Below are 12644 nucleotides of genomic sequence, written 5' to 3' on the forward strand. Positions count from 1 at the left end.
GCACCAACTTTCTGGTTTGACACAACACCACAGTTACTTCGGATGCAACCCTGGGGGGGGGGCGCCTGGATGGATCAGTGGGGTTAGCGTCTGCCTTCGGCTCAGGTCATGATCTCAGGGTCCTAGGATCGAGCCCCGTGCGGGGCTGGCTGCCTGCTCAGTGGGGACCCTGCTTCCCCCCCGCCGCTCCTCCCACCTCAGGCTCACTCTTTCTCTCTCAAATAAATGAATAAAATCTTGAAAAAAAAAAAAAAAGACACAGCCACTTGGGGGGGAACTGGGTGAAGGATAAGTGAGATCCCCCCATACTATCTCTGTGACTTCCTGTGAAGCTGTCATTATTGCAAAAGGTATTTTTTAAAGATTTTATTTATTTGACAGACAGAGATCACAAGCACACAGAGAGGCAGGCAGAGAGAGGGGGAGAAGCAGGCTCCCTGCTGAGCAGAGAGCCCAATGCAGGACCCCGGGATTACAACCTGAGCCAAAGGCAGGTGCTTAACCGACTGAGCCCCCCAGGCACTCCAGAAAAGTTTTTTTATTTTAATAAAACAAAGTAAAAGTATGAAAACTATATACCATGCAAACACCAATCAAAGAAAGCTGCTACAGAGAGAGAGAAATCAAGAAACAAAGTGCAACAGAACACACTGAGGGTCGTGGGAGGGAAGGGGGTGAGGGTGTGGGTGAGACCAGGGACGCAGACGAAGCGGGGCACTTGTGAGGGGCACCGGCCGCTGCACGCAAGGCTGGATCACTCCCTGTGCTGCACACCCGAAGCGTGTGTTAACGGACTGAAGTTAAAATAAAGCAAGCTGGTATCCGTCATCGAAGTTGGACATTATGAACCCGCACAGAAGAAATACTATCAGAGACAAAGACCAATCCAATTACAAACAGTAAGTCGGTGACCCTACACTTGCATCGTCAATAACACACCCTAAAATATATAAAGCAAAACCGACACAATTTGAAGCAGGAGATCCATCCTCGATGACGCTGTGAACTCGGCAGGTTTCTCAGTCACTGACAGTAACTTTAAATATGAACACAGACGATTCAGTCACAACTACGAACAAATACAACTCACTAACATACAGAGCAACCAGTCAACAAAAAAGCATAAATTATTTCCAAATACACACAGAAAACGAACACTGCCCATCTACGATGAACCATAAAGCAAGTCTCAACATGTTACAGAGCCTGAAAGAAAAAAAACTGTAAGTACGTTCTCAGGCCACAGTGGACTTAAGATTACAGTAGATCATGCAGAGCCTGGGTGGCTCAGTCCATGAAGCGTGTGACTTCAGCGCAGGTCATGACCTCAGGGTTCTGAGACCCAGCCCGGATCCTGTCTCCCAGCTCCGCGACGACTCCGCTTCTCCGGCTCCCGCTGCCCCTCCCCCACTGCTTGTGCTCTCTCTCTTGCTCTCACTTTCTCTCTCAAATAAATAAAGTCTTTAAAAAAAAAAGTTAAGTCGATTACAAAAAGATAATTAGGAAAATTCCTGACTGTTTGGAAATTAAGCAGCATGGTTCTAAATTGAACATCAACTAAAGCAGAAAAGACAATGTAAATCAGAACATATTTTGCACTAAATGATAATGAAAATACCATGTGTCAAATCTGAAATGCATCTATTTTTATTTTTTATTTAATTTTTTAAAAAAGATTATTTATTTATTTATTTGTTAGAGAGAGAGAGAGAGAGCGCGAGCGCACAGGCAGACAGAGTGGCAGGCAGAGGGAGAAGCAGGCTCCCTGCCGAGCAAGGAGCCGGATGTGGGACTCGATCCCAGGACGCTGGGATCATGACCTGAGCCGAAGGCAGCCGCTTAACCAACTGAGCCACCCAGGCGTCCCGTGAAATGCATCTATTTTTAAAAAAGAAAAAAGTACAATGCTGGTGATCTGAGAATCCGTCTTAGGAAGCCAGAACAGTAAGTTAAACTCAAAAGGATGAAAAAAATTAAGGGCAGACCAGATTTCAATGACACAGGAAGGAGACACCCTGAGGAGGACACTGTTACCCTCACAGTGGCCCACAGAGAATGTTTAATGTGAATCTAATGGTGAGGAGACCTCAGACAAACCAATATTTGAAATGTTCTACGAAACACCTGTTGTGTAGTCCTCATAAACATCAATGGAATAAAAGACAAAGAAATGGCAAAGACAAAAGACAAAAAGCAGCTCCAGATTCCTGGAGACAGAACAGGCAGGCCAGCTAAACGCCACGGCACCTAGAGAGGAAGGGCGCTCCGCGGGCAGGATCAGAACAGGAGACAGCTGTGCCAGATGCTATCTCCTGCCCATGACAACTGCCCAGAGGCCACATATGAAAACAGCCTCTTCCTAAGAGACATGCGCCGAGCTACAAAGATCAGAGAGCAGGGAAGTAACAAGCAGCTTCGTCTGAAGTCACTCCGAAAGGAACTGAGATTTAAGGGAACGGTAAGGAAATGTGGCAAAAGATTAAACATTAGTGATCTTAGGCAAAGGGCAGAGAGGAATGCTTGCAATTTTTCTATAAGTTTGGATTTATTTCAAGATAAAAGTGAATTTATTTCGTCAAACTATCACTCTTTGCAGATGATAGGATACTCTATGTGGAAAACCCAAAAGACTCCACTTCAAATCTGCTAGAACTTGTACAGGAATTCAGTCAAGTGTCAGGATATAAAATCAATGCACAGAAATCAGTTGCATTTCTTTACACCAAGACAGAAGAAAGAGAAATTAAGGAGTCAACCCCATTTACAATTGCACCCAAAACCATAAGATACCTAGGAAGAAACCTAACCAAAGAGGCAAAGAATCTATTCTCAGAAAACTAAAGTACTCATGAAAGAAATTGAGGAAGACACAAAGAAATGGAAAAACGTTCCATGCTCATGGATTGGAAGAACAAATATTGTGAAAATGTCTATGCTACCTAAAGCAATCTATACGTTTAATACAATCCCTATCAAAATCCCATCAATTTTTTTCAAAGAAATGGAGCAAATAATCCTAAAATTTATATGGAACCAGAAAAAACCTTGAATAGCCAGAGGAACGTTGAAAAAGAAAGCCAAAGCTGGTGGCATCACAATCCCAGACCTCAAGCTCTATTACAAAGCTGTCATCATCAAGACAGTATGGTACTGGCACAAAAACAGACACACGGATCAGTGGAACAGAATAGAGAACCCAGACATGGACACTCAACTCTATGGTCAACTAATCTTCGACAAAGCAGGAAAGAATGTCCAATGGAATAAAGACAGTCTCTTCAACAAATGGTGTTGGGAAAACTGGGCAGCCACATGCAGAAAAATGAAACTGGACCATTTCCTTACACCACACACGAAAACAGACCCAAAATGGATGAAGGACCTCAATGTGAAAAAGGAATCCATCAAAATCCTTGAGGAGAACACAGGCAGCAACCTCTTTAACCTCAGCCGCAGCAACTTCTTCCTAGGAACATCGCCGAAGGCAATGGAAGCACGGGCAAAAATGAACTATTGGGATTTCATCATAATCAAAAGCTTCTGCACAGCAAAGGAAACAGTCAACAAAACCAAAAGACAACTGACAGAATGGGAGAACATATTTGCAAACGACGTATCAGATAAAGGACTACTATCCAAAATCTATAAAGAACTTATCAAACTCAACACCCAAAAAAGAAATAATTCAATCAAGAAATGTGCAGAGGACATGAACAGACATTTCTGCAAAGAAGACATCTAGATGGCCAACAGACACATGAAAAAGGGCTCGACATCACTGGGGCATCAAGGAAATACAAATCAAAACCACAATGAGATCCCACCTCACACTGGTCAGAATGTCTAAAATGAGCAAGTCAGGAAACGACAGATGCTGGCGAGGATGCGGAGAGAGGGGAACCCTCCTACACCGTTGGTGGGAATGCAAGCTGGTGCAACCACTCTGGAAAACAGCATGGAGGTTCCTAAGAAAGTTGAAAATAGAGCTACCCTATGACCCAGCAATCGCACTACTGTGTATTTACCCTAAAGATACAAACGTAGTGCTCCGAAGGGGCACGTGTACCTGAATGTTTATAGCAGCAATGTCCACAAGAGCCAAACTATGGAAAGAGCCTAGATGTCCATCAACAGATGAAGGGATAAAGAAGATGTGGTATATATATGTATGTGTATATATATATATACACAGACACAATGGAAATACTATGGAGCCATCAAAAGAAATGAAATCTTGCCATTTGCGACGACGTGGATGGAACTAGAGGGTATTATGCTTAGCGAAATAAGGCAGTCGGAGAAAGACAACTCTCATATGATCTCCCTGATATGAGGAAGTTGAGATGCAATGTGGGGGGTTTGGGCGGGGGAGGAAAGGAATAAACAAAACAAGATGGGATAGGGAGGGAGACAAACCATAAGAGACTCTTAATCTCACAAAACACCTGAGGGTTGCCGGGAGAGGGTGGCTGGGTTATGGACATTGGGGAAGGTATGTGATATGGTGAGTGCTGTGAAGTGTGTAACCTGGTGATCACAGACCTGTACACCTGGGGCTAATAATACATTACATGTTAATAAAAAACAATTAAGAAAAAAAGAATTGATTCTTTTTCAAAAGAATTGAAAATTTCAAAGTAAAAAAAAAGTGAATTTATTTCAAGGTTGGATTTATTTCATGATAAAAGTTTAAAATTTCAAAAGCAAAGACAACACTAGAAGTTTGGCTCTTTGAAGAAAACTGGTAACCTCCTATCAAGATTAATAGGAAAAAGGAAGACAGAGATGATCAGGAATAAAAAAAAAATGTGACAACTGTCCAGAGCCTTATACACCTTACATTACAGAAATTTATATATTTTAAAGTAGATAAACCCCTTGAAAAGCAGAAAGCATCACAACTGACACAAGAAAAACAAAACAAAACAATTCTGCACAGCCCTGCACCGTTTAAGAAATGAAGTCTAGAACTGTTAAATATTCCCAAAGAATACTCTCGGAATACTGGCTATTTAACCCAGAAAATGTTTTTTGAAAAAACTATACCATTCATTAAAAATTAGTAACACAAGTCAGTGACTTCTAAAACCTTATTTAGCCATGAAATTCCTTCTTCATGTGAAAACCTTACAATACACTGGAAAGATAAAGTCAGACACTAACTGGAAGTTGAGAGGGGTGATAAGCCTACGCACGTCTTGCCCGGCTAACTTCCTGAGTCTGCGAAGCCGAGCTCTCGGAGGGACCCCTCAGAGTCCTTGGGAGTCCACGGGCCACTGTTTGAACACCACCACATGAGCCGACCCCGAAATCAAAACATGAGCCGACCCCGAAATCAAATCAGTTGTAAAAACATCTTTTTGGGGAACCTGGGTGGCTCAGTGGGTTAAAGCCTCTGCTTTTGGCTCGGGTCATGATCCCGGGGTGCTGGGATCGAGTCCCGCGTCGGGCTCTCTGCTCGACGGGGAGCCTGCTTCCTCTTCTCTCTCTGCCTGCCTCTCTGCCTACTTGTGATCTCTGTCTGTCAAATAAATAAATAAAAAATCTTTAAGAAAAAAAAAATCTTTTTGCAAACTTCTAAAGGGCTACTGAGGATGATAAATACAACACCTTTCTACAATTATTATACTCCTTTTATGGGCAAAGGGATATAAATTCATGATGGTAAGAAAGGCACTGACGACACACTTAACACAGCAGAAAGACTATAAAAGCTGTAATTTATTTGACACACCCCACTCAAGTTATGCTGGCTTCCGTCAGCGGAAATCTCGCCCTGTCTGTCCCCGGGGCTGGAGGACAGTCAGTGGGCACAGGGTGTGGTTTCACAGACCAGACTCCAAAGCCCAGGACGAGCACAGCTGAAGTTTATCTCAGCCACCAGTGAACTTGTTTAAAATACGAGCGGTTCTTATCTTTGTTTCTTCCTGGTTAAATTAAATGAAGAATATTCTTCCAAGTCTAAGCATTCAAGCTGAATGACACACGGAGCCCCGGTGTTATTAAACTGCATTACACACACCCGTATCTGCCTTTCTGGATGAGAGTAGGATTACAGACGGGAGAGAACAGAGAACCGTTCACAAATGCCAACACAGTGACCAGAATTAACTCTACCATGCATTCACGATAAAACCAATCTTTCTCTGTCTTCTAAACATTTAAATTTCTCATTAAAAAAGTGAACTTGAGGAGTGTCGCTAAGTCAGTTAAGCATCTGCCTTTGGCTCAGGTCATGATCCCAAGGTTCTGGATTCAAGTCTTGCATGGGGCTCCTTGCTCGGCAGGGAGACTGCTTCTCCCTCTGCCTGCGGCTCCCCTGCTTATGCAGTTCCGCGCTCGCGCTCTCTCTCTCTCTCTCTGACAAACAAATAAAATCTTCAAAAAAAAAAAAAAATGAACTTGGCTTTCCTTTTCTGATTAGCACTATTTGCTTTTAACTAATGTTCAACACTCTCTATGGTGTCATCTCATCAGAGCATCTTCTTTACTTTGATATAAGAATAAGTATGTTAGAAGCGGAGCTTATAAATACCTTAACTGTGGACCTGACAGCACAGGAAATTAGGCAGCAAGAGATCACAAACCTGGTGCAGAGGAACTTCCATCCTCCACAGACAAACCACTCTAGTCCTCTTTTCCTTCGTGTGATCCTAGCTCGTGGTAATGTGTGGTAATCGCTTTCGTCATTCTCGAAGCCTTCTTCAGACATCATTAGTGGCATTTCATCCAAATGGGCGGACTCATCTTCCAGCTGGTACCTGGTCAGAGGTAAGAACAGAGTGCTGAGACAGGCCAAGTGGTCTTCTGTCACAGGTAAGGGGATTATTTAAGACAAGAGTTGGCCTAATTCTACTAATCACACTTGTGTTTTCTCTTCAAACTGAGCTGTCTATAGGGGAGGCAAGCCGTTACAAATAAGGGATGCTACTTTCCCTTACAAAAAACGTACTTAGCCAGGGTAAACACGAAAGGTACGGGCTGCCTGAAGCAGCAGACGTGACCATGTGAGGGGAGCCCTCCACGAAGCCGTCGGTGTGACCCGTCAGCTCAAGAGCACCACCCACTGATGGTGTTCAATTCAGGAGTATTAAAAAAAAAAAAAAAAGAATCATCTGAAATATTAGGAAAAATGTATACTTCCAGGTCATTTCTAAACACTCTGCTACAGACTGAGGTGATGTACAATTTGCCCAACTTTACATTCATCAACCAAAGTCGTGGAAGTGACTTGTGAACTACGGAGGTGTCTCATGCTTAAAGGTGGGAACACGGTGAGTCCCTTGGTTTGTTGTCAGATTTGATACAGGTAGCAAGGGTGCTATGTCCCACTTACACTTACCCTCTGTTATTCCCTTTTCTAAACTTTCCATTCAATGAAATAATTTCCTCCACAACCAGCGTCCCTTTTAGAGTTCAATAATCCTCTTGTGATTCAAAAAACAAGCAGCCTACTCTATCAAAAACCCATGTATCTTTCCTCCATCGTGGACATATTTACATTTTAAAAATAAAAGCTTAACTTGAGAACCAAAAATTCATCAGAAAATATAATGGAGAGCCCACAATGCCATCTTATTTGATTTTACATCAAGCCTCCTCGGTAGGTATTAGCTCAATCGTAAACATAAGATAGCAGACCTCTCTGTCCCTGGGAGAGGATGGCAGTCACTGAAACTGAAATTCCTCCTCATACCCTCTGAAGGCCACTGACTTACAGAAGACAAATAAAACCAACCAAGCCCAAGACTACAGCATCAATGAGCACCAGACAATACGACAACCTATTTAAAGACAACAGCAAACCTGAAACAGGATAAAGTCAAAGAAAATCACAAAAAACACACTGTACTCAAAATACTTAAAGACAAACGCAAATTCTTGGAAGCAGCCAGAGGAAAACAACTCATTACAAACAGAAGCACATTGATTCAAACGCCCATGGGCTTCTCACGGAGAGAGATGAGGCGAGAGGAGGGGAACTCCATGTCTAAGTGCTGAGACGGGGAAAAAAGGTTCAACCCAGAATTCTAAATCCAGCAAAAAGATCCTCCAGGAATGAAAGCAAAACAAAAACATTTTCGGATGAAAGATAAAACTTGCAGGATGTGTTACCAGCAGACCTCATACAAAAGAATGCTAAAGAAAGGTTCAAGATGAAGAAAAATGATAACACTGGGAAACTTGGAATTTCGGGAATGAAGAACACAAAATTCTTTAAAATGTGTATGATAACCGAAAGCAAAAGCTGGACATTGTCTGGTGAAGTTTTCAGTACAGGAAGATGGGAATGGATATGGCAGTCATCCTGCAAGGAGCAGGCAATTCTACAGTTTACATTAAGTGTAAGACAGGAACAGTGAGAAGTTGGCTGCATACACTGCAGTCCTTAGAGCGGAGCTTCTCAACAGTGGTACCATTAACATTCTGGGTCACAGAATTCTGTTGACGGAGCTGTCCTGTGCATCGTGGAATGTTCGACAGCCACCCGGGTCGCTACACATTTGACACCAGTAGCAGCATCCCCCCAGGCGTGACAATAAAAATGTGTCCAGATGTTGTCAAATGTCACCTAGAAGACAAAAATCACTACCTACAAAAAAATAAAAATACTTGAAATGTAATGGCATATAATGTTAAAAGATTAAAAGTAAAAATATGGAAAAAGATACAATACAAATGCTCTTTCAAAGGAAGAAAAGTAATATATGACAAAAATAGATGAATATATATATGTAAGTATATGTATGAGTATATATATAAGTAATATATGACAAAAAAGACATAAAAAAAGTACAACGGAAGAAATGCCCAGGATAAAGGACGTCACATAATGATAAACGATCAAATCACCGACAAGCTCGGGCAGTCATCAACGGGCAGGCACCTCTCACCAGTTTTGAAAAAAACAAAGTACAGAACACGTAAGTGAAAGGAGGACTGCCTGGAGACTTCATAACTGCCCTCTCAGTAACTGACAGAACAGCGTGTCAGGAAGGACACAAAGATGTGGTCGACACGACCGGCCCACCCGCCCCGGCCGCCGCCGACACAGCACTGCACCCGGCACGCCAGAATGTCCGCACCAAACGCGCAGTGAACACACCTTCCCGGGCCGCATCCTGGGCCATAACGTGAACTAACAAATCCAAAAGAACTGAAATTAGACAAAGTATGTTCTCTCAATACAAAGGAATTTCTTCCAAAAGTCACTAACAGAAAGGGGTGTCTGGGGGGCTCAGGCAGTTAAGGGGCAGCTTTCAGCTCACGTCATGGTCTCAGGGTCCTGGGATCCAGTCCTGCATCTGGCTCTTTGCTCGGCGGGGAGTCTGCTGCTCCCCCCGCCCCTCCGCCTCACTCATGCTTGCACTCTCTGTCTCTCTCAATCTCCTCTGAAGTAAATAAAATCTTTAAAAAAAAAAAAAAAAAAACAAGACAGGGATGTCTAGATGGCTCAGTTGGTCAAGCGTCTGCCTTCAGCTCAGGTCGTCTTAATTCCAGGGTCCTGGGATCGAGCTCTCTGCTCTGTGGGGAGTCTGTTTCTCTGCTGCTCTCTCCCTGCTCATTCATTCTTTCTCTCAATCTCTCTGTCTCTGAAATAAATAAATAACATCTCTAAAGATAAATGGATTGGTGGTGGGCATTAAGGAGGGCACGGACTGCACGGAGCACTGGGTCTTACACACAAACAACGAATCATGGAACACTGCATCAGACTCTAAGGATGTACTGTACGGCGACTAACAAAACATAATAAAAACATGAAATGAAAAATGAAAATAAATTTAAAAAATAAATAAAGCAAATAAAACAAATCAGAAACAGAAAGATATCTGGAAAATCCACTAAGACCTGGCAGGCAGGGCAGGGGGGGCACAAAAGCACCATTTGGGAACAGAACAGTCCCGGTGCTGGAGAACCACCCACTGATTACTCACAGCGGCCAACAGAAACGCACGATGTGGAAGATCGGCGGCTTCAGCTACATTCACACTCAGAACCAGTCGCCACAGGACCACAGGACTACCTGACGCCCGCCTGCTGCTGTGATACAGTACGCAGCAGGCCCAGCACTCCTGCCAGCACACGCACACGCACACACTGACTGTACATACTCAATCCCAGAGCAGTGGTTCTCAAAGTGCAGTCCCCAGACCAGCAGCATCACCTGTGAATGTGACAGAAATAGAATTCTCGGAGCCACCCCAAGAAACAAGAAACTTCTGGAACTAGCCCACAATTGGTGTCAAGAGCCGTTGCACTCCGCTGTTTGGGAAGCACCGCTCTGGGGCTGATTTTCATGTGACGGGACACGCACAAAATAAAGAACACTTCAGCCAAGCCCACACGTGGGACGTGCTACAAACCACCGGCCCGGACACTTCAAAAACGCCATGTCACCAGGAGAAAGAAAACCACCACGGGGTCACCTGGGTGGCTCAGTGGCTAAAGCCTCTGCCTTCGGCTCAGGTCATGATCTCAGGGTCCTGGGACCGAGCCCTGCATCGGGCTCTCTGCTCAGCAGGGAGCCTGCTTCCCCTCCACCCCCCTCTGCCTGCCTCTCTGCCTACTTGTGATCCCTGTCAAATAAATAAAATCTTTAAAAAAAAAGAAAGAAAGAAAGAAAGAAAACCACCACAAAGAGTTCTCCAAATGAAAACTAACTAAAAAGATAAAACCAAATGAAACAGTTGCACCTTGATTAAACCTTGAGTGAACCAAAAATCTGTAAAAGACATTTTTGAAAATGTCCTAGAACGTCACGTTGGTCATAGCTGTACTTACCCTGGGGATAAACCAAACTCCACTAAATTCTGAACTTTAAAATGGTGAAGGATTTGTTGTGTATTTTGCCACAATTTGAGAAAAAAAGACTGCCGTGACAACAGAAGACATCTGAATAGAGCGGTAGATGCCACGTCAGGAGTCGCTGTTCATGCTCTTGGCCAGAACGACAGTGTCGTGGCTGGAGAACCCTGCTTCCCGTGGGAAGACCCTTGCCAAAGGTCTTACCAGGCAAGCACTGAAGAATGGGTTGGCACAGGGAGAAAGCCAATGAGGCCTGACATCACCAGCTGCTGAATCTACGTAAATTGCAAGAACATTCTTTTGATTCCTCCATATGTTTGAAATACCTCATACTGGACAAGTGGGGAAAATGTATCCACGCGAAAAAAATTGAAGACCCACAGTGGTGCTGTGAATCCAGCTTTCTCCGTCTTTTTTCCTGCCATTGTGTCCAAGACTGGTCGTCATCTGGACACTGTCGTCTGCGCCATCATTAAGATCTTCCTCCTCCAGATGGCCTGTGACGCTCACAACCAACATTTCGAAAATGAAAGCCTAAGAAGGATGACAATGGTGATACTCGAGACAATCAGGAGTATCCAACAACAGAAGTATTTCCATTCCGCTCTAGAATGTTACTGAAACGTACCCCCTACAGGACGTAACGAGCTCGCAATGTCTATGAGGGACACACACAAGGCGGAGAGCATAAACACGCTGTGTGTGTGCGGATGCGGTTCTCTTTTTGGTGGTCCTTCAGGAGTCTGTGGGCCTGCGTGTGAGCGTGTGGGCATGTGTGCGCGTGTGTGGGCGTGTGCGATGCCGGTGCCAAGCAGCCCTGTGCTCACCAGGATTCTGTGAAAACGTTGGAAGGCAAGACTCCAGAAGCCACTACTTTCTTGAAACTTCATTCTTGAAACGGGTACCTCGTGGCCAAGAATCCCAACACGAGTGGCACTCGGGGATGGAACAGATGTCCTTGGACAGTAAGGCCAATGCCGACCTGCACCCTAAGCTGCTTTCACCGTCTGTGTAACGTGTGGTAACTAAAAATCCAGCAAGGGGCTCACGGGGTTACAGGTCACTGAGTCGTCTGCCACTATGGGAAGACATTTATAACTTCCCACTAAATAATGTTTCCGTGGAAATATCTGTGCACAGAACTTTCTCCATATTTTTATATGAAAGCCTTCCAAGAATCACAGCACCGTAACTGTTATATAACGTTGTATGCTCTAAAACACTTGAAGCATCATTGCCAACTGCAAATTTAAACTCGGCCACGCAAGTGCTGTGAACAACACCAAAAGCAAGTCTACCTCACCCTCACCAGATGGGAGTAAACGCAGGTAACCCTTCGCTTGTAAGGGGAGGAAGACGGCATCTTGGCGTCCCGGGCACTTCTATCTGCTGTCACAGCAGCGTCCTGTGCTACCACCACGAACTGTGGCCAAGGCTGCTCCCATGCCTTGCAGAAATCTCAGTGGAGCCGGGCATACATGGGACATGTGCCCGGGGAGCACCCCCAGAACCAGGACCCTCTCCCGTGGCTCACACTCAGCAGCCCTGTGACACCAGCCTCCTCACAGGTGAACCTTCACTGGCCAAGAACTCAACGTACCTCTTCAGCAAACATCAACAGGACTGTGACTGCTCTCATCAGCCATGTGGGCCCCAGTGCTCTGCCCTCACTTATTTTTGCCCACAAGCCCTATTACTCTCAGTGAGCCCCTCTACCAAACACGAAGTCTTGCCGGGAGGTCCACGTGACCCACAACAGACGCGGCCGGATGATTTATGCAAGAGCCATCTCTTCCACGCTGATTTGTAAGACCTCTTAAATGTCTTAGGGGTGT

General features: G+C 44.5%; 1 protein-coding gene across 3 annotated transcripts in view; it reads right to left on the reverse strand.

The window, feature by feature from the left end:
• Window positions 1-12644, reverse strand: part of ATP9B (ATPase phospholipid transporting 9B (putative)) — a 235012-nt gene that overhangs the window by 207657 nt on the left and 14711 nt on the right. For all 3 annotated transcript variants that reach the window (XM_080821146.1, XM_080821145.1, XM_080821147.1), the window contains exon 2: window positions 6588-6761. In XM_080821146.1, coding sequence (XP_080677272.1) covers window positions 6588-6761 — 174 coding nt within the window. The remainder of the gene's footprint in view (window positions 1-6587; window positions 6762-12644) is intronic.

The sequence above is a fragment of the Martes martes genome, assembly GCF_963455335.1.
Source record: "Martes martes genome assembly, chromosome: 13".
Taxonomy (NCBI): domain Eukaryota; kingdom Metazoa; phylum Chordata; class Mammalia; order Carnivora; family Mustelidae; genus Martes; species Martes martes.